The following is a 21,019-nucleotide window of genomic DNA, read 5'->3' on the forward strand; positions in this document are numbered from 1 at the left end:
TTGTTTACTTATGTATTAAGCCTTGATGTTTAAGGAGGTTTATTTTTTACTTCTTTGTATTGAATGTGAAATTACTTGGTATTAAATGCCTTTGCTAGATGACTGGCACTATTAGTAATTTACACAAAAATTACATCTGATGTCTTAAGTGTTCATTCTATTTTCCTAAAAACAAACAAGTCCTGATCTTTTCTATGTCATCAGGATTTAAATGGAGAAGTGGCAGACCATCTCTATATTAGGAGTCACTGCTAATTGAAGATATCAAAAAGACTTCTCTAAAGTTAATATGAAAATATTTAATATATAATTATTTGCTTCTATATGTTTTTTCAGGATCATGTCTTTTGAATAAAATATAGTACATGTGTGTTGATTTTGATAATGTACAAAAATTTTTTAGTTGTTTTGAACATACCTTTGTAAGATATTGGTACGATTCTCTTATTGTAGTCTTTACTGTTTAATAGTTAATTGGAAACACTGATAAAGTACAGAGTATTCCTAAGCAAAATTGGTCATTTTTTAGAGTCGTCTTCAGAGGATTTATAGGGAGAAGGTATGAATTTAGCCAGTATCCCCTAATTGTGCTTAGGTTAGTCTTTCCATTATTGATCAGAAGTAACTGCTGCAAAATTTCTGCTCTGTGTTTTTATGTAATAAAGCTGGTAAGTTATACTAGAGATTTAGCAGACATGTAACATGGGTGGTTGTGAATCATAAACCAGAAAATATGAAAAAATTGTCTTAAAAAAATAAGTTCCTGGTGAAAATTTACATGTTTATGACCTTGAATATACTTTGTAATTATAATACTTAATATTTTTTTCTTTTTTATTTGATAATTAGGGAATAAAACTAACAGCTTAATTTTTGCAGTTGGCCAAGTCTGCAGTTTTCTTGTGAGGCCCTCAGATAATACTCCTGGTGATTATTCACTTTATTTTCGGACCAATGAAAATATTCAGCGATTTAAAATATGTCCAACACCAAACAATCAGTTTATGATGGGAGGCCGATATTATAACAGGTAAATCATGAGAAATTTTTAGTTATCTTTTAGTTTTGGCAAACTAGTTGAAATCTTGATAATATAGTATATCAGATTCAAAATTACATAAAAACTCCTTACTTTTTAAAATTACAAGACCTTAATATAATTTAGTAGTAGTCATGTCCAAAAATTTTTTAGGCAATGTCATAGATGCATAAAAGTTACTAACTTATAATTTGTTTCTTTCCAAAATAATTTGCAATTTCAAAAATTATTTGTACATTAGCTATTTGCAACAAATTTGCTAACTCCATATATTATCTGTAGGAGAAGCAAAGCATCTAATCTAAGAAAAAGAAAATATATTCTTTTAACAGTGAGATGTTTTAATAGGAAACAAAGGTTCCTAAAGAGTTACCTGAGATTTATATAATGTTACTATGTAACTGGGTTGTTCTCAAGTTGATATTTCTTATTTGTAATTATTGGTTTCTACTTCTCACCTTCAAAGTAAACTCTTTGCTTATCTCAAAATTCACAATGAATTTAAGTTACTTGATTAGGAAGATAAGTTAATAGAGGAAATCACATGGTAGAATGTCAGCATTTTTTCTGTAAAATAGAAAGTAATCTTCATTTCTGGGTAAAGGTTTCCCCATACCTGATTACTCTAGTAGCATTGTTTTCCTTTTTTGGAGACCGGCATAATCTTGTTCTAAAATACTGACATTTGCCTAGGTTAGCCCCTAAACATCACAGTAGCATTATCCATCCCAGTTAGAATTTCTCTCAATTCCAGCTAGACTTTTGAGTGAATTGAGATCCAGCAGCTAGTTTATTTGGAAAACAAAACAAAAAAAATAAGTTCTTCTAGTTGCTTGCTAGAGTTCAGTGGACAGTTGTAAGATATCAGATGGAACATATGAGTCTAGGCAGTTGTACCCTTTTTCATACCTTCTTTGCACATTTAAGCTGCTTTAGTACCTTCTGCATTACATTCCAGGTTCTAGATATCCTTGTTCAAAATCTAGCCAGTTGCAATTTCAACTCTTTCTGTAGGAAAATTAATTTTTTCTGTTGTCTGGTTTTCTAGAGATTTGGAACATATACAATTATAAATTAAAAACATTGTCTTAACTAAATAAATGTACATATGGAATTTCTTTAAGATAAAATAATTTGTGTAGAATATTTTGGGGGAGTTTGTTTTGTTTACTAACTTAAACTTCCTTAAAATGCCTATATCCTGCAAGGATGGAAATTCTTCCTGCATACTGAGACAGTGGTAAAACATACAGTCTTTTTGTGTCAATAAAGACCATGATCTAACAAGCAAAAAGAAATATTTTAAGTACATTTCTTTCCAAATGACTGCAAAATTATTAGTCTCTTTGCAAAATAAAGACATCTGAAAAAATTAACTGTATGCTGATTTTAGTAGCCTTGATCATTCCCACAGACCTTTGAGTTTTAGAATTTTTGCTCCCTGTGAATATGTTCATCTTACGAAGTTCAGTTAGTTGTATTGCTGTTTCTAGTTTTAATATTTAATTTATTTTAAGAAAGGCCCAAATTATGTGAATGATACCTGGAAAATGACAGATTTTACAGTTATTTAGGAATTATATACTCCATTTCAGCATTAATGTCATAAATAATTCCTAGGAAGCTTCACCTTTATGATTATCACTTATTGTTTAGATACAAATGTATAAAGTAAGATTTTTCAATAAATCTGTTTAACACAACAGTACTCTGCTGTCCTGTCTCCCCATTAACTGTACATTAGACTTTTGGTAAATGGAGGTAGCAGTTATATCTGTTTGATTTAGAACCTGTTAAGATACAACTTTAATGTTCCTATGATAAAAGTTTAAAAAAAATAGAGGCATTTAACAGTAAATTGAATTTAGCAAATAGTAATTGACCAGTCTACCTTGTGAAATGTACTGTGCAGATCCTGTGCATATACATTAAAGAAAAAGGTACAGATTCTGCATTATTCGTGCTCAGGTCTGTTAGAAAAGATGTTTTACAGACTATGTTAAATTCAGGGGATAAACAAATATGCATGAGAATCAGTGGAAGAGAGTTGAGATGGTGGTGAGACCGAAGGAGGATTTTGGTCAGACTTTGAAGATTATTATTAACATTTATCTAGGCCTCAAGAAGAGGAGGATGTGATTTTATATATTAAGTGTATTACTAAAATTAGAGTATAGGATATAGTTTCTCTAAAAACTCAAATTTATTTCAGAAGTAATTTTATACTGGACATGTTTTAGTTTTCTGAGATGTAAATCTGTCTGATTTCATGGCTAGAAATTTTATGGAATGTCTAGGAAATTTTGGTTTGCTGTATCTTCCTTGACTGTTTCTTTAGGTGTTTCTGGGTAGATTATGAACAGAAGACTAATTTTAAAAAATATTCCTAAGTCCACCTCATTGGTAAAAACCTGTCTGATTGGTTGCTACTCACTTTGGAATTTGCTCATTAACAATCTGAACTATATTTCACAAGTTTCCTATTCTTTGAGTTCATGGAAAACAATTATACTGTAACATTGAGGTGCTACAACAGGGTTGATTTCATTTTACAGTTACTGAGCCAAAAACTTTGATGTTTACTGATTTTCATAGATTTGATGCTTTTTGCACTAAAACACATCTATTTGGTGGTATCTAGTTATATTCAAATATTTTCCTGATTTTCATTTTTCTTTTAACAATTTTGGATTTATGTGGTGTTATATTTTTTCTTTAAAAACTTAACTATCCTTGTCTTTTTTATGGTAATTTCTTTTTATTTGTCTCATTTTTACCCTACCCCTCTGCCTTTGTATTAAATGCTGCCTCTGGTATTTAGTTCATATTTATTCATACTCATTTTTTTATTAGTTATCTTCTCAGTTTTGTTTTGCTTTTAACATTATTTATATTTGGTTTAAATTAACTTCATAGTATTGGGAAGATAACATATTTGGATATATACCCATACACATATACTAATTATTTTATCAGTAAAAAGAATTATGAAAAAAATCAAGTAATAGGTTAAACAAAATCTGTTTGGGGCAATGTTTCCTAGGTTTAAAATTTCAGGATTTAAATATTTAGGACTTTATTAGTGGCCTACTGATTATAGAGAAAGACCCCTTTTAAATATTAAAAGTACCCCACATTATGGCATGCTAAAATTTATGTTAAAATACATTGTCATTTTATTTTCAGTTTTATTTGTAACATTTCTCAAATATTTAGAACAATTTATAGCATTTTTTATTAAAGTCATCAATCAGCCTTTCTTGCTATATTCCCACATGTAGGATTACCTCCTGTTTTTTTGTTTTTTTTTTTCAGGGGTGGGGTGGGGAGGCTTTCTTCTTTCACTTATTCGTATGTTTTATGACCTAACTGCATCTGATATAAAAGCAGAACATGTAAATGTTTTGATGATAAGAATTCTTAGTTTGTCTGAACTCTGCTTCCTAAATAAATGCCGTTTCTCTGTCAGCCCTTCATTCTCAATATCTCAGAAGTAGTACTCTTGTTAAAAACCAAAAACAAAACCATAAGCTTTTATTTCCTCACTTATGGTGAGTCTTTGAGTATGGGCATTATTGACTTGGCTGCCTACTTTATGTGCATAGGAAATTGAAACTTCTGACTCATGTATTTTGACCTGTAAACCTATATTAGGAACCTTCTTGTTTTACTAGAATAATGTGATTATTATGATTATTTATTCTATTAATGTATTTGGATTGTATGCTTTATAAATATTTGATAATAGATAATCCTTGATAACAGAGTTTACATGTATTTTATAAGATTTCCATTTTTTATAAGTCAATTATGTCAATGTTAGTAATTTTTATTTTAACAGCATTGGGGACATCATAGATCACTATCGAAAAGAACAGATTGTTGAAGGGTATTATCTTAAGGAACCTGTACCAATGCAGGTCAGTGTTTTTTGTTGTTGTGTTTTTTTTGTTTATTTTTGTTTTTTTTGCAACAGTTAGCATTTTAAAATGCATTTTGGTGGTATGTTTATGCACACTTTTGTACAATTAAAAATGGATAAAATTGAGAACTGCAGATTATTTAGATTCAGAAATTAAATTGTAAGAGAATATCTTAGTTTACATGTATGTTGATTCTAGATAATTAGGAAAGCCTCGGTGGCTTTTTGAGAATACACGCAGTCATGGTGGCAGAAGCCAAGTCACACTAGGACAGTGAGGGAGTGTTTTGGAGGCAAAAGTAGCAGGGTTATAAACTATAGGCAGGCTTATTTTGGTAAGCATGATAAGCAAATTAAAAAAAAATACAAAAGGATCAGGGCCAAAAAGGGTTTAAACTTTCTATTTTGTTGTTAATTTGCCTATAGTTTTATGATAGCAGAATTTGAGCATGTTCATATACTCCACATAAAGACTACAGTAAAAGCTAGGCACAGTGGCTCGTGCCTGTAGTCCCAGCTATTTGGGAGGCTGGGATGGGAGGATCGATCACTTGAGCCTAGGAGATTGAGACCAGCCTGGGTGATACAGCAAGACCCCATCTCTTAAATAAATAAATAAATAGATAGATAGATAGATAAATAGATAAAAAGACTATTGTAAAGAGTAGAGTGATACAGTGGTCAGTGGGGGATGAGTAATGGCAGTACCTTATATACAAGGTCCTACAGAATGCATGATTGAATGAAATCCAGAACATAAGAGGAAAGATTGGCTTTGAACAAGAAAGCCTGTTAAATATTAGTTGCTTAATGCATGGGGTTATTAGTCTCTCTTCCTCATTATACTTTCTGAAGTGAGGTAGGGAAAGGGTGTCACATGGATTAGAAAAAAGTGTAGAAAAAGGTGCTTAAAAAGAATGATTAAGAATTTTCCTATGTGGAAATGGAGGTACTGATATTCCAGGGACATAAAGGATTGTGAAAGAGGTTTTGTGTACCCAGATGAAGTTGTACAGTAATCTGTAGCATCTCTAGTTTCTCAATGTTTCCTCTTCGTAAGTTTATTTCAGATGGTTATCCCTACTACTCATTGCGTTACCAGGGCAGGGGAGGGGGTAAAATCATTCTGAAGGCAAATATAAATTCAAGAATCATCATGATCTTGTCACATTTTAATATACAGGCATACCTCATTGTGCTTGCCTTATTGTACTTTGCAGGTAGTGCGTTTTTTATAAATTGAAGGTTTATGGCTTTACTGCATCAAGGAAGTGTATGGGTACCATTTTTCCAACAACATGGTCATTTTGTGTCTCTATGTCACATTTTGGTAATTCCTGCAATATATCAAGCCTTTTTATTATTACCATATTTGTTATGGTAATCTGTAATGAGCGGATCTTTGATGTTACTATTGCAATTGTTTTGGGCTTCCATGAACTGCACTCATAGAAGATGGTGGTCTTAATCGATAAGTGTTGTATATGTTCTGACTGCTCCACTGACTGGCTGGTCCTCCATCTCTCTGCCTCTCCTATGGCCTCCCTTTTCCTTGAATCACAACAATATTGAAATTAGACCAATTAAAACCCTACAATGGTCTCTAAGTGTTCAAATGAAAGCAAGAGTCGCATTTCTCTCATGCTAAATAAAAAGCTAGAAATGATTAAGCTTAGTGAGTAAGGCATGACAAAAGCTGAGATAGGCTGAAAGCAAGGTTGCTTGTGCCAAACAGCCGAGTTGTGAATGCAAAGGAAAGAAATTAAAAGGGTATTCTAGTGAACACATGAATGACAAGAAAGTGAAAACAGCCTTATTGCTGATACGGGGAAGGTTTTAGTGGTCTGGATAGATCAAACTGGGCAGAACATTCCCTTAAGCCAAAGCCTAATCCAGAGCAAGACCCTAACTCTCAACAATTATATGAAGGCTGATATAGGTGGGGAAGCTGTAGAAGAAAAATTGAAGCTATCAGAGGTTAGTTCATAAAATTTAAGGAAAGAACCCATCTGCATAACATAGAAGTGCGAGGGGAAGCAGCAATTACTGATGTGGAAGCTGCAGCAAGTTGTCCAGAAGATCTAGCTAAGATCATTAACAAATGTGGCTATACAACAACTGATTTTCATTGTAGGCAAAACAGCCTTCTATTGGAAGAAGATTCCATCTGGGACTTCCAAGGCTAGAGAAGAGAAGTCAATGCCTGGCTGCAAACCTTCAGAGGATAAGTTGATTCTTGTTATGGGCTAATATAGCTGGTGATTTTAAGTTGAAGCCAGTGCTCATTTACCATTCCAAAAATTTTAGGGCCCTTCGGAATTATGCTGCATCTACCCTGCCTGTGCTCTATGAATGGAACAACAAAGCCTGGATGACAGCACCTATTTACAGCATGGTTTACTCAATATTTGAAGCCCATATCGAGCCTACTGCTCAGAAAAAAGATTCCTTTCAAAATATTACTGCTCATTCACAGTGCACCTAGTCACCCAAAAGCTCTGATGGAGATGTATAAAGAGCTTAATGTTGTTTTCATGCCCAGTAATATAACATCCATTCTGTAGCTCATGGATCAAGGAGTAATTTTGACTTTCAAGTTTTATTAGTTGAGAAATACATTTTGCAAGGCTGTAGCTGCCAGGGACAGTGATTCCTCTGGTGGATCTGGGCAAAGTAAATTGAAAATCTTCTGGAAAGGATTCACCATTCTAGATGCCATTAAGAACATTTGTGATTTGTGGGAGGAGATCAAAATATCAACATTAACAAGAGTTTGGAAGAAGCTGATTCCACCCATCATGGATGACTTTGAGGGGTTTAGAACTACAGTGGAGGAAGTAACTGCAGATGTGGTGGATGTAGCAAGAGAATGTTAATAGAATTAGAAGTGAAGCTTGAAGATGTGACTGAATTACTGCAATCTCATGATCAATCTTGAATGGATAAGGAATTGCTTCTTATGGATGAGCAAAGAAAGTAGTTTCTTGAGATGGACTCTACTTATAATGAAGGTGCTATGAACATTGTTGAAATGACAACAAAGGATTTGGAATAGTCTATAAACTTAGCTGATAAAGCAGTGGCAGGGTTTGAGAGGATTGACTCCAGTTTTGAAAGAAGCTCTACTGTGGATAAAATACTATCAAACTGCATTTCATGCTACAGAGAAATTTCTCATGAAAGGAAGAGTCAGTTGATGTGGCAAACTAAATTGCCAAAGGCACCCCAACCTTCAGCACCCACCACCTTGATCAGGCAGCAGCCGTCAGCATTAAGGCAGGACCCTTCATTGGCACAAAGATTAGAACTGGCTCCTGAAAGCTCAGATAATCATTAGCATTTTTTACCAGTAAAGTTTTAAAAAATTAACATGTGTACATTGTTTCTTTAGATATAATGCTATTGCACACTTAATATGTATCAAGTATAGTGTAAACATAACTTTCATATGTACTGGGAAATCACAAAAAATTCATGTAACTCACTTTATCGCTGTGGCCTGGAACCAAGTCTGCAGTTATCTCTGAGGTATACTTGTATCTTTCTTCATTTACTTATGCATTGCTAGTAAAATATAAGGTCCATGAGAGCAGAGATTTTTTTTTTTTTTTTTGAAATTTTTTCCCCAGTGCATAGTGCAGTACTTGACATTAGGTGTTCAATAAATATTGATTGAATAAATGACTCTCTGCTTTCCAGCAGGAAGTACCCACTTTAAACTGTGTGAATTAATACTAGTATGTTTTAAATCTCAGTGTATTCCTTTCTATCACCATATCAGTCTCTTCCTCTCTGCCTATCTAAATACTGCTAGTTTAAAATCCATCTTAAGTTTTACTTCCTTCTTGACATCTTTCTAATAACTACAGTCAGCATGGATGTACTACTTTTGGCAGTTCTGGCAGACCTTGGATGCTTGCTCTTCTAATTACTGCAAAAGTAAAACAAACTTAAAAAAAAAAAAAAAAAAAAGGACAACACAGTGTGGTGTGTACTTTCTCGAAATCATTGCTCAGGGTTTTTTTTATTAGGGGTCAGGGTGCCTTTGCCTCCTCAATGACAGATCCTGCCATATAATTCCACTGCTATATTCTTAATTGAAATTCACATTGGCTCTTTGAGTAAGTTATGATTTTGATTTGTTTCATAGGTCCATAAATTTTATTTGCCTACAAACTAAGTCATAAATTTTTCTCATCCTGAATTTGTGCTTAGATTTTTCTAATTTAATTTTTTATAGTTAGAAAAATAAGTAACATGTGGCACTAGTAAACTTTTAATATATAAGTCTATAAGGTTGCTTTAAGAATTCAATCTATCTGTATCCAACATGTCAGGAACATTATGCTAACTCTGCTTTCAAAATATGTCTAGAATGTGACCTCTACCAGAATCTGACTTCATCTCCGTTTCTCCCTTTGTCCCCTTATACTGCACAGCGGTGGGATCCATTCAAAACGTCAGATCTTGTCACTTTTCTGTTTAATACTTGATGACCTTCTCCATTTCATTCAGAGTAAATGTCATATAAGACCCTGCAGTGGCATCTCATTAGTTTTCTGAACTCATCTCTTTCTACTGTTCCCCTCTTGTCACTCTTTCCCTGATACTTGCATCCGTGCTTTTTTTTTTTTTTTTAAATATGGCAGGCTCTTTCCTTCCTTAGGATCTTTGCTTCTAACTGTTCTCTCTGCCCAAAATGATTTTCCCTCAGATGTACACTTGCCTAACTCTCTTACATCTTTCAAGTTTTTGCTCAGAAATTATTGATAGCTTTACAATGACACTTACTTAGACACCTTATTGGATACTGTAACTTGCTCTACCTTGCAAAGCACTTACCATCTTTTAACATATAATACAATTTATTTATTATGTTTATCATCTCTTTCCTTGGTGAGAACTTTAGTTCAGTGAAGATAGGGATCTTTGATTTGTTCACTGATGTATCTGAAAAATGAGAACAGTCCCTGGCACTCTGTAAAATAATCTTATTAAATGGAGTTTTCCTAGCTATTAAAGGACAAAGGCAGGATTTACAACTGAAGTCTGGCTTTAGGAGCCTGCATACCTAACCTGTAGGAGAAAGCTTGGTCCAGCAGCTGTCACGCTCCTACCAATCAGATTATCCATTTTCCTTGGGGAGGAGTGTGTAAAATGGGGACCTCTCTGTCCAGAACTCTGTAGAGAGTGGGCTGAGATAAGGAACACACAGAGAAACTGTCCTCTCATCTAGTGATTTAGTACAAATTAAAAGTGAAATTGTGTTTTTGCTTATAGAGTCTTCTGATATATTGGAATCCTTTAGGATTTGTAGGTCAGTGTACCAGTTCCTACTATAACATAATTTTTTAAATTCTTATATAGGTTATGTTGAAATCAGGTATTTAAATCCAAATATTAAATGTAGTAATATGTCTCAAATGACAACCATAAAAATGTCCCATTCTGCATCTAATACTAAGTATCATCATCACCACTGAAATAAGGATTGATAAATAATACAAATCTTTTTTACCAGGAAAGTGTAGTCATCACTATTTTATCATCTGAGTCCAATGTACGCTTTTAAATTTTTTATATTAAGTCATTTTACAAATAATTTGCATAAGAATAAAGGGATAATCTAAAAAACAACTTTATTAGAAAGTGTAATAAGAATTTAAATATAGCATACTCAAATTTTTGTTCCATATTTCCATGGTTATAAAGGCTTACATACTTGAAATGGGCAATGTCTTTTGAATGCAACTAACTGCTTTACATCTTTCATTCATGGACCTGGAATGTACCCATCTTGTAAATTCCAATTCCAGATTTCCAATACATCTCTAATAAGTTCTGCTTATAATTACTCTGGTTTTTCTTGCACTTGTCAAAATTCAATACTGATTGCATTTTGCATTCCATATTTTAAATACATCACTACTGGGTTCTAGCTTATGATTCGTTCTCATTCTTGTCATCAAAATGCAATACTTTTGAAAACTTTGATGGCTCATAATTTTGTTGGAGAGTACAGTCTTTGAGTGTAAAATAATTTTGTTTAGATTTAGAAACACCATTTAAAATGATCCAGTGAATTGTTTTATTTCTTCAGTATATGTTTTCTTTCAATAATTTTAATTATACAGAGTGCCTTCATCTTAGGTAAATTTTTGATGCACAAAAATTTAAAGAATGGTCTCATTTCCTTTTAGCAAAATAGGATAATCCAGGTTCTTGTGACAAAATATTGCATGATGATGTCTTTTCTACTAAATTACTAATGAGATGACAGCATCATATTTCCCTTTTCTTAGAAGTAACATGGCCCACTTAGCGATTTTTGAGTTTGAGAAAATTTATTGAGTATATCATCATCTCAAAAATAATGGCTTGAGATTTTGCTTATCAAAATCAATTTTGCCATCAGTGGAGCCCAGAGAGCTGTTTCTTTGCAGTCATTTTCTGAGTCTTTGAATAATTGTTGAATATCTTCCTCTGACAATTTTTTCTCTTTACCATTATGAGGAGTTCCGAATTTTTACCTGTGTTTAATGAAAGCTAAAATAAGAAAGATGGTCCTTTATACTTTTTGGAAGGATGTTGTAATACTTGACAACACAGTAAAAAAAAAAAAAATCAAAGAGTGATGCAATACAGATGATTTGTTTCACTACTACATCATCCTCTGGGCCAGGGGTTAGCAAAGTTTTTCTGTACACGGCCAGACAGTAAATATTTTAGGTTTTGTGGGCCATTCATTCTCTGTCTCAACTACTAAACTCTTGTCTTTGTAGTTGAAAGGAACCAAAAGACAACACATAAAGGAATGAGCAGGCTGTGTTCCAATAAAACTTCATGTACCGAAACAGGTGGCGGATGGGATTTAGCGTGCATACCACAGTATGTCAGCCCTGCTGTAGGAATTTCATTCTTCTTCTTTTTTTTTATTATTTTAGTATTTTTAGCATACTTAGGAATAATTATTGAATAATGATGAAATAGTTCTTAGGATGATGAAACAGCAGAAAGTTTCAAGATATAGGAGAAATAAAATCATGAAAATCCCATGACATATCTTAGATTTTTAAGAGGATTGAATGGACCCATGAAGCTTCTAGAAAGGACTAAAAGTCATATAATACTCATCCTTGCAATTAAGAACTTCTCAAAAAAGAAACTAAAAAACTAACTTACATTGATTCCAGTTGAGTCTGCTAATAAAATAGAAGATTGACTTATTCTGGAAGGATCATGATAAACTTGCCTTGTATTCTCCTGACAAAATTCTTTCTTTTTTTTTTTTTTTTTTTTGTTATTTGGGGCATTTAGCAGTTCCAGCTCTGCTATGATGTAACATATGCATTCCTAAAAATCATAGCATTGTGCAAAATCAAGCAATAAAAACTACAGTGCTTGTAGGAAAAGTCAGGTTAGGAGTGTACACTTCAAGAACTCCATTGGTGACACATTAAAAGGGATAGGAACCTAACAGAAATGTAGCATAGTTTTATATATGCTAAATGTTAAGAAATATATAAATGCTGCAATAAATGTGTTACTTTGTTTTGAAAAAAAGACCTCAAGTTTACATGTGAAGTGGCCTTCAGAAGCATTGAAACATGAAAATGTTGTGAAGTAGTAGGAGGAGGATTATCTGATATGAGACAGTTATAACACCAGATGTAGATGGGTGGATGAGAGTAGCATAACACACTTGTTGAACTGAGGGAACGGTTATATATTTGGATGGGGTGTGTTTTTTAAATTCCCACATTTCAGTTCAGCTGGGTGCACTTTTCTGTGTTCACTTAGTGTTTCCCACAGATATTGTGTATAAGCAAACATGAATTCACTTTGTGCTCAGATTGATCCTAATTTACCAGTTATGTTGGGACATACTCATGTTTTCAAAACATCATTTGCTGTAAAATATAATAAAACTGTATTTCTGAAAATACTGAAAATAGATTAATTGTCCCTGAACACACAGACAGCTTATTAGTTGTTCTTGGGAAATGGTAAGGAAACCTTTCTGAGAATTTCGTTGGAAAGGAGAAGGATGTGTCATGTATGTCTAGATTTTAGTATTAAACACACTTTGGTTTTTAATCGGTAATTTAGTAGATTTTTTATTTCATTTCCATCAAGAATTCATGAAATAATTTCTTTTTTTTTAAACTCAGGATCAAGAACAAGTACTCAATGATACAGTCGATGGCAAGGAAATCTATAATACAATTCGTCGTAAAACAAAGGATGCCTTTTATAAAAATATTGTTAAGAAAGGTTATCTCCTGAAAAAGGGTAAGTAAACTTTCAAGACTAAGGATTCAATTTCAATATATTACTGTTAACCCATTTGATAGAGGCATTGTAAATGTCAGGCATAGAACTTACCATTGTCATATGTATCTAGTAAGTTGTTCTGACATTATTAGTAATTAACTCTTGTTCAGAGTGCATCTAAGCATCCTTCAAAATTTAGAGTCCAGGTATATTAAGTGCACATTTCCAACCAGATTCTTTGCTCCTTGCCCCCATGTTTTTTTTTTTTTTTTTTTTATTAAATAAAAGAGACACTTCTTATGGCACTTGGCATATTCATGGTATTGATGTTTTTATTTTATAGATTGACCTCAGTTCAACATAAAGACATGTTTGGGAGTTAGAGGTGGGGGTGTTGTTTAGTGTAAGGATTTTTTCCTTAAGACTGAAAAAGAATTACTCCAAAACAAGAATTTTGAAGATTTCATCATAATGAAATCGCTAAAGATATAGTAAAGTATCCTTGTCATTTTACTCTGTGATTCATTAAGATAAGCAATATAACAAAATATACAGATTAGTTACAGGCATTTTATGTAAAGATTGGTGAATTTAAGCTTTGGCATAAAAAAGGAAATATATTTAATTATTTTCACCACCAATAATTTTTATTATTCTAATATATGATTTCACAGTTTGGCTAAGGGAAAATAATTTTTTTTTATTTTAATAGGTAAAGGAAAACGTTGGAAAAATTTATATTTTATTTTAGAGGGCAGTGATGCCCAACTTATTTATTTTGAAAGTGAAAAACGAGCTACAAAACCAAAAGGATTAATAGATCTCAGTGTATGTTCTGTCTATGTTGTTCATGATAGTCTCTTTGGCAGGTAAGAATTTGGTTTCCTACCTTTCTTTTGGAATTGTTTTAATAATAAAATAGTGGGTATGTTCAGATCATTTCAAAGTATAGCAAGGCAAACCAATTTTGGGAGCTCTAAAATCATCTTCTGAAAATGTCAGATTTACTTTCTAGGGTAAGTTTTGTCTACCTATGTATAAAATCTACTTTATTGTATTATGTAGAAATCTTTGGAATAACAGATCCTGTAGTAAGATTTCAGCTATATATAGCACATTTTTCCTCCCTGCCCCCACCAACAATCTTTTGAGTGACTTTGAGTCTTGTCACATTTCCCCTGATTTTTGTACATTCTCTGTTAACTCAGTGCATCCAACAGTAGTAGCTGCATGCAATTCTGCTATTAACTCTATAGCCACATTTCTAAGAAACTTAACATTAAAAAGCAATCATACCATAAAAACAATTATTTCAATAGGAAAAAGTATTTGAAATTAAAAAACAAAACATTTTTCTTACGTTGATGTCAAGTTCTTTTTTAAAATAAATATAAATGTATCAGCTAAATCCTGAACATCACTAGACAAATCCATTTCTTGATTATATCTAGATTTTTGATCGTGAACAATGGCCTTTCTTTACTTTTCACTGTATTATAAATAATGCATCCCAGAGTCTTTTTAGATATACATACCACTTTTATTACCCATTGTTATGACTAATAAAACACAAAGCACTTAAAACAAATGTTTTTAACAACTTGTTTTTCTGCTGCAGGATGGCATTTCTTGTTAGGCAAATCTAGATTTTTTCTGTTGAAGTTGTGAAACTTCAAGAGAAATACCTGTAAAAATATGTCATTTCTTTTTTTCAGTGTGTTTAGGAGATAATGTTATGTTATTTGTGATTTCGATAGGTAGTCAATTTTTTTAAATGATCAAAAAGGTTTGGGAAATGCTGAATTGAACAAATAGTTTTCCTTACAGCAAAGATTTTTGGAGTCTTAGCGTCTATGTTGTCAGTCTCAAAGATAATATGAAGTATGTCATAAATTCATTTGACCTTGATACCCTTCCCTTTTTTTCTGAATACTCCCTAACATCTCATAGAAAGAGTTCCAAAAAACACAAAGTTTGGGTAAAATAAGATTTCTTGACATTTTTCCCCCCTCTTTTTAACAGTATGGGAATTCACAGGCCTTCAAATGGGGCTGGATCAAGCTGCCAGCTTCTTTCCTCTTTAGTTCTGCTCTGCCTTCATGTGTGTTGAATTCTTCAAATCAGTTTCTCACCTGGTAGCAAACGGTACCAGAGAAAGGACTGTGAGCATTCACTCCCCTAGCTATTAAAAATCCTGGGAATACGCTACTGAGCCACCTCTGTACTAATTTCTAGTCTTGGGTTACCTGAGGTAGCAAAAGGAATGGGATTACTCTGATAAATAGAATGAGGCCCTTCGGTGCCCAGCCCTGTTGCTGGAAATGATCTTGCCCAAGTAGTGAGGCTGCTTCACTTATTGTGTGAATGAGGATGTTGGGGAGACAACACTATTTACTATCAAATATAGTTTATCAGTGCTAAAACAGTTAAAACAGTAAATGGATATTTTGGGGACAACTTTATTGAGATTGGTAATACTGAAATTGATGATGCTTGAACTGAGTCTTGGAGGATGGGTATGAATTCATTTGGATAGTTGATTAGACCTTCCCACCCAGTGTGCCATTAATCAGTAAAGGCGTCCCTTGAGATACTGGTGGTTGTAAAATGTTATTGTAATAAAAATATTTAAACAAGTGTTTTACATTTCAAAAATTAAATGGCTTCCTGTATAAACTGTTCTAATTGATTATTTTATGGAGGCAAAAGAATTGGTACATAACACTTGCAGACAGAGAGCTCTTCATAGTGGCTTTATTTTACTTCCTTTTGTTAAATCACCCAGTTATTCTGAATATTACTTAAATTTAGTTTTTTGTTAATCATCAATGAAGTTACTTTTTGTGTTCATGCATAAATTTAGTTTCATTTTGTTTCTTATATTTTTCCTATTAAAACAAGTTAAAATTGTTTCTTAATGTTGTAAAATATATAAGGGAGTTCTTGAAAAGAATATAACTAATTTAGATTTTTTCCATTGTTACATCTTTATAATTTAATGTAAAGATATTTATTTTCCCACCATAAAGGGCAATTTGGTGATTAATGCTGGAGAGTCATAAGAGTCACAAGATAAAAATAGTAGCTTTAATTAAAAAAAACAGTCAACCCACTTATTAGGCCACTTAAGATATCTATTAAGGCCGGGCGCGGTGGCTCACGCCTGTAATCCTAGCACTCTGGGAGGCCGAGGCAGGTGGATCGCTCGAGCTCAGGAGTTCGAGACCAGCCTGAGCAAGAGCGAGACCGTGTCTCTACTAAAAAATAGAAATTATCTGGCCAACTAAAATATATATAGAAAAAATTAGCCGGGCATGGTGGTGCATGCCTGTAGTCCCAGCTACTGGGGAGGCTGAGGCAGAAGGATCGCTTAAGCCCAGGAGTTGAGGTTGCTGTGAGCTAGGCTGATGCCACGGCACTCACTCTAGCCCGGGCAACAGAGCGAGACTCTGTCTCAAAAAAAAAAAAAAAAAGATATCTATTAAATTCAGATTGCTAAAACCCAGTAATTGTTCTCTTACCCAGCCTAACTGCATAAAAGTTATTGAATAAGTCAGTCAGTGGTGCCAAGCACCTTATGCTGCTATCGTACCACTAAATATATAGTTCTTGTGAAAAAAAATTGAACTGTAAACTCCAAATGGAAAACAATTTCTTCTCTTCCCTCCTCTTCCCCTCTTCTCATAGATACGTTCCACAGTACCAGGTTAAACTTGGATGAGATCATGCAATGAATAGCTAAAGCTGAGGCAAAAATGCTTCACACAGTTGGGGAGTTGGAATTGCGCTGTTTTTATCAGTCTGCATGGAAACTGCTAACTTTAAGGGCAAAAAGTTAAATAGAAGAGATACGACTTGCAAATAGTATTAGATAGTATTCAGATAGTATCATCAGTAAATGCATTTGTGAATCAAATGATGTACATATATCCAGAAACTACATTTTCACCGCAGAATGATGAATCTACAGACATTAGAGAAATACTTGAAAGAAAATTATTGTTCATTCAATGAAGTACCAAAACTATTAAGAATAAAGTACTCCAAACAGTAAATGAACCCTTTGAAACAAAGAAGGTCCTGTGGAAACACTATTTAAGTTTATGATTAATGATGAGGCTTCATGAACATTTAAAGATTTTACATCAAGAAGTCACTGTGGAAAATAAGCAATATACAGATCGTCTTTATACATATAAGTTTGTCTACAGACCCGAATTCTGTATTAAATACTATTATGAAATGGAGACTGTATTAAAACCCAAGCTACTTCAGAAGCTGCATATGTTGCCAGTCTTATGTGAAGAAATGAGATCAAAACACCTACTGGTTGATGCTGAAGTATGTTAGCTGTCTAAAACAAGAGTTTTGTTAAAAGTTTATAATCTACAAAAAAAAAATTTTTTTTTTTTTTGGTGAATGATTCTCACCCAGCAGATATTTTGAAGAAAGGGTAAACTTCCTAAAAAATTATATGTACAATACAAAAATATATATATGTTCTGACAGTTCATGGATTTAAGGAAGAAATTCAACCTTGGAAAAGTGAGGTTAAAAATGATTTACTGGTGATACTTATAATTTGAATAATGTGAATATTAAGCAATATCTGTAGGTTTGAGGAAAAGCTTTAGCATTATTTTGATGTGAACATTTTTACATGAACATGTACAGATTGTAGAAAAATCTGCACAATCAAAAAGAAAGTCCACATTTCACTTGACAGTTAAAGAACTGCTAGAATTAAAGAAGGGTTAGATCCTTTTAAGTGTAATTTAAAGATTCTGAATTATTCCAATTCTTGTTAATATCAAGAAAGGAGTTCTGTCAGGTGGTGAGGAAAGCAATAAGTATACCATTTACTGTACGGTTGTAGCTTGCTTGCTGTGCCAAGTTTCTTGTTGAAGGTGACTTTCAAGAATTTGAAGACTTTTTAAAATGTCTTAGTCATGAATTATATCTAATAATACCAAGTCTGAAACCTGATATGAAAAAGTTATGTCTATGAGACTAACCTCAAGTCTCTCATTTAAAAACACAGATTTTTTTTTTTAAGTATATCAGTTTACCATCAACTATTTTTTAATGTGTGCCTTACTGTGCAATAGTTGGGAAGCACTAAGTGAGAAAGACTGAATACTAGGGAGAATAGCATCAGGAAAATATATTTCAAGGAAATAAGACATCTCCTCTACCACATAATAAGACAAGTGAAAATAGGTTGATAATCAAATTATGTGTCATTAGATAATGCAAATACCAGAGCACAAAATGGGAAATTATACATGAATGCTATTATCTTTTTTAAAAATTGTTATCAAATATATGGCAAGCATTGAACATTTTCATGCTTATGTAAAGCATAGAACTTAATATACACTGACCTTTAGCATTTAGATGAAATCTGATGGTAAAGTTAATGGCAGCTTTCTGCAATAGGTGAGTGGCTGAAGAATGTTAGCACTGCCAGCATGCCTGTTTTCCTGCATGGCTCTAGTTGTGCAGCTGTGCAAGATTTCCAGATTATTTTCAGGATTATTAAGAGGTTGCTAAGCACTCTATTTGTTTGTGTGAAACTTCTGACTTTTTAATACTGCTTTACTTTAAATATTAACAATTTCCGAAGCATAAGTGGAAAGATATGTCAGTGGCACAAAGTTGTTTTAGTAAATATCTGGTAATTTTTACAGCTTTATCTTTTTATAGGCTGTGTATTTCACAGTGGCAATATTTGTTGCTTTATTTTTATTTATGAAGAATGTTTTGGATGTTAAATTTCAGATTTGCAGTTATTTTCTTTCACAATTTTAAAGATAGTTTTCTGCCTTCCAAGTTGTTTCTTTTAAAGGAAATGTATCTTTTTTTTTCCTCTTCGAGATAATGTCCCACTCATCTTTCTCCAGATGCTTTGAGATTTTTCCTTATCTTAAATTTCCATCAGTAAAACTAAAATGTGCCTAACATAAAGTTTTAAAAAAATTTATTCTAATGTTTATAGAGCTTCTTCAACCTGAGGCCTCATCTCTTTGGTCAGTTTTAGAAAGCTCTTGGTTAGTATCCCTGTAAAGTTATTCTGCCAGTCTCTTGGATTCCTTTTAAACATGTCGTACCTTTTCACCATTTCTTATGTGTCTATTATAAAATTTTCTGTTTTTCATCATTTTTTCTCTGTGCTTCAAGCTAGACATTTTCTTCTGATCTTTCAGTTCACTAATCTACTCTTCTGCAGTTACATATACTTGTGGAGGTCTTAATTTTATTTATTACATTTTTCAATTTAGAATTTCTATTTTTTTTTAGACCAAGCTTTCTGGCAAAACTCTTGTTACCTATTTTCTGGCAACACATTTCAATTCTAGTTTTTTTAAAATCTTACTTATCCTCAATGCCTGGATTATATGTATGTCTTTCTCTGTTGTCTGTTTTTTCCTCTTGGCTTTCAGTCATTGGATCCTGATTCCTGTAATGTCTGTTTATTTTTGACTGAATGGTAAACACTGTGTATGAAAAACTACAGAAGGTATGGATAATGTTATTTCTTCCAGAAAGGATTGTTCTCACAACAGATGGAGTAGGGATAGTTCATCTTAATCTACTCAGGGATCAAGTGGAGTTTGGGTTTCAGCATTGTGGAGGCTGTTCTATTTCTGGTTTGCCTTTATTGTGAAGACATAGTCCTTCAGGGTTCTCAACTGAAAGCCTTTTCTCTGAAAGCCCTGAACTCCATTTTACTCTCCCAGCACTGCTGGATTTGCTGGTTAGCTTTTTAGCCTTTCAGCTGCTGCTTTCTGTTTAGCATCTCAGCTTCTTGTCCTCCCTACACAGCTTAGGAATTGGCAAATTCCTTGAAAAGAAAAGTTGTGGAGAATGTCAGGCTTACTGCAGTATGATCTTGGCTCCACAAGTCTTAGCTGTTTTGCTTGTTCTCCAGTGCCTTCAAACAGCTGTTTTTTGTTTTATTTTTTGTATTATATCCAGCCAGGGGGGTTAGTCTGATATAAGCAACTTTCAAGATTGTAAGTTTTCAATTTACATTTTCCACTATTACTTCTATGATGTTCTCAAAGCATGAAAAGATGGTTTTTATCTTTAACAAGTGTTAAACGTTACAAAAGGGGGACAAGAACTAACATTTGTACACAACTGTTACTTCATTTAAACTTCAGAACATACACGAGATGATGTTTCCATTTTAATGGATGACAAAAGACAATCAGTTTGTAAAAAATTTGAAAATATAAAATCACAATCTCCTTAGAGATAATTACTAAGAACATTTTTGGTGTAAGGACATTTCTAGTCTTTTCCCAGTACGTATAAAAATTTTTAGTTTAGCTATGTGCAATTCTAACAATTCAGCTTCAATTTCTTTGTAACTTTTTTATTTCTAATATCTTATAAAATTAATCTACACAGTATTTTTTTGTTTTTAATTTACATGTAGTTGACTTTTTCATAGTAATGATCTGGAACAACAGAATATTATTTCTCTAGATTAAAAATTATAATTTTATATAAATTATGTAATTATATATAGTGATGTTTTAAAAGTTGGAGTAAATGTTTTAATATCTTTTGTTAAGCTTAATAACTTTTTTGTTTATATTTTAAAGGCCAAACTGTTTTCAGATAGTAGTTCAGCACTTTAGTGAAGAACATTACATCTTTTACTTTGCAGGAGAAACTCCAGAACAAGCAGAGGTAAGAACACTGTTTCTTAAACTATTATAAACCTTTATGTTAGCACATGTTTCTTACTAACTAGAATAGAAACTATTGCATTT

The 21,019-nt window shown here is 32.9% G+C and overlaps 1 protein-coding gene across 2 annotated transcripts in view; it reads left to right on the forward strand.

The window, feature by feature from the left end:
- RASA1 (RAS p21 protein activator 1) overlaps positions 1–21,019 on the forward strand; it is an 89,974-nt gene that overhangs the window by 48,685 nt on the left and 20,270 nt on the right. For both annotated transcript variants that reach the window (XM_045566231.1, XM_045566232.1), the window contains exons 8-12: positions 880–1,030; positions 4,881–4,959; positions 13,133–13,253; positions 13,948–14,104; positions 20,849–20,936. In XM_045566231.1, the coding sequence (XP_045422187.1) occupies positions 880–1,030; positions 4,881–4,959; positions 13,133–13,253; positions 13,948–14,104; positions 20,849–20,936 (596 nt within the window). The remainder of the gene's footprint in view (positions 1–879; positions 1,031–4,880; positions 4,960–13,132; positions 13,254–13,947; positions 14,105–20,848; positions 20,937–21,019) is intronic.

The sequence above is a fragment of the Lemur catta genome, chromosome 12, assembly GCF_020740605.2.
Source record: "Lemur catta isolate mLemCat1 chromosome 12, mLemCat1.pri, whole genome shotgun sequence".
Classification (NCBI taxonomy): Eukaryota; Metazoa; Chordata; class Mammalia; order Primates; family Lemuridae; genus Lemur; species Lemur catta.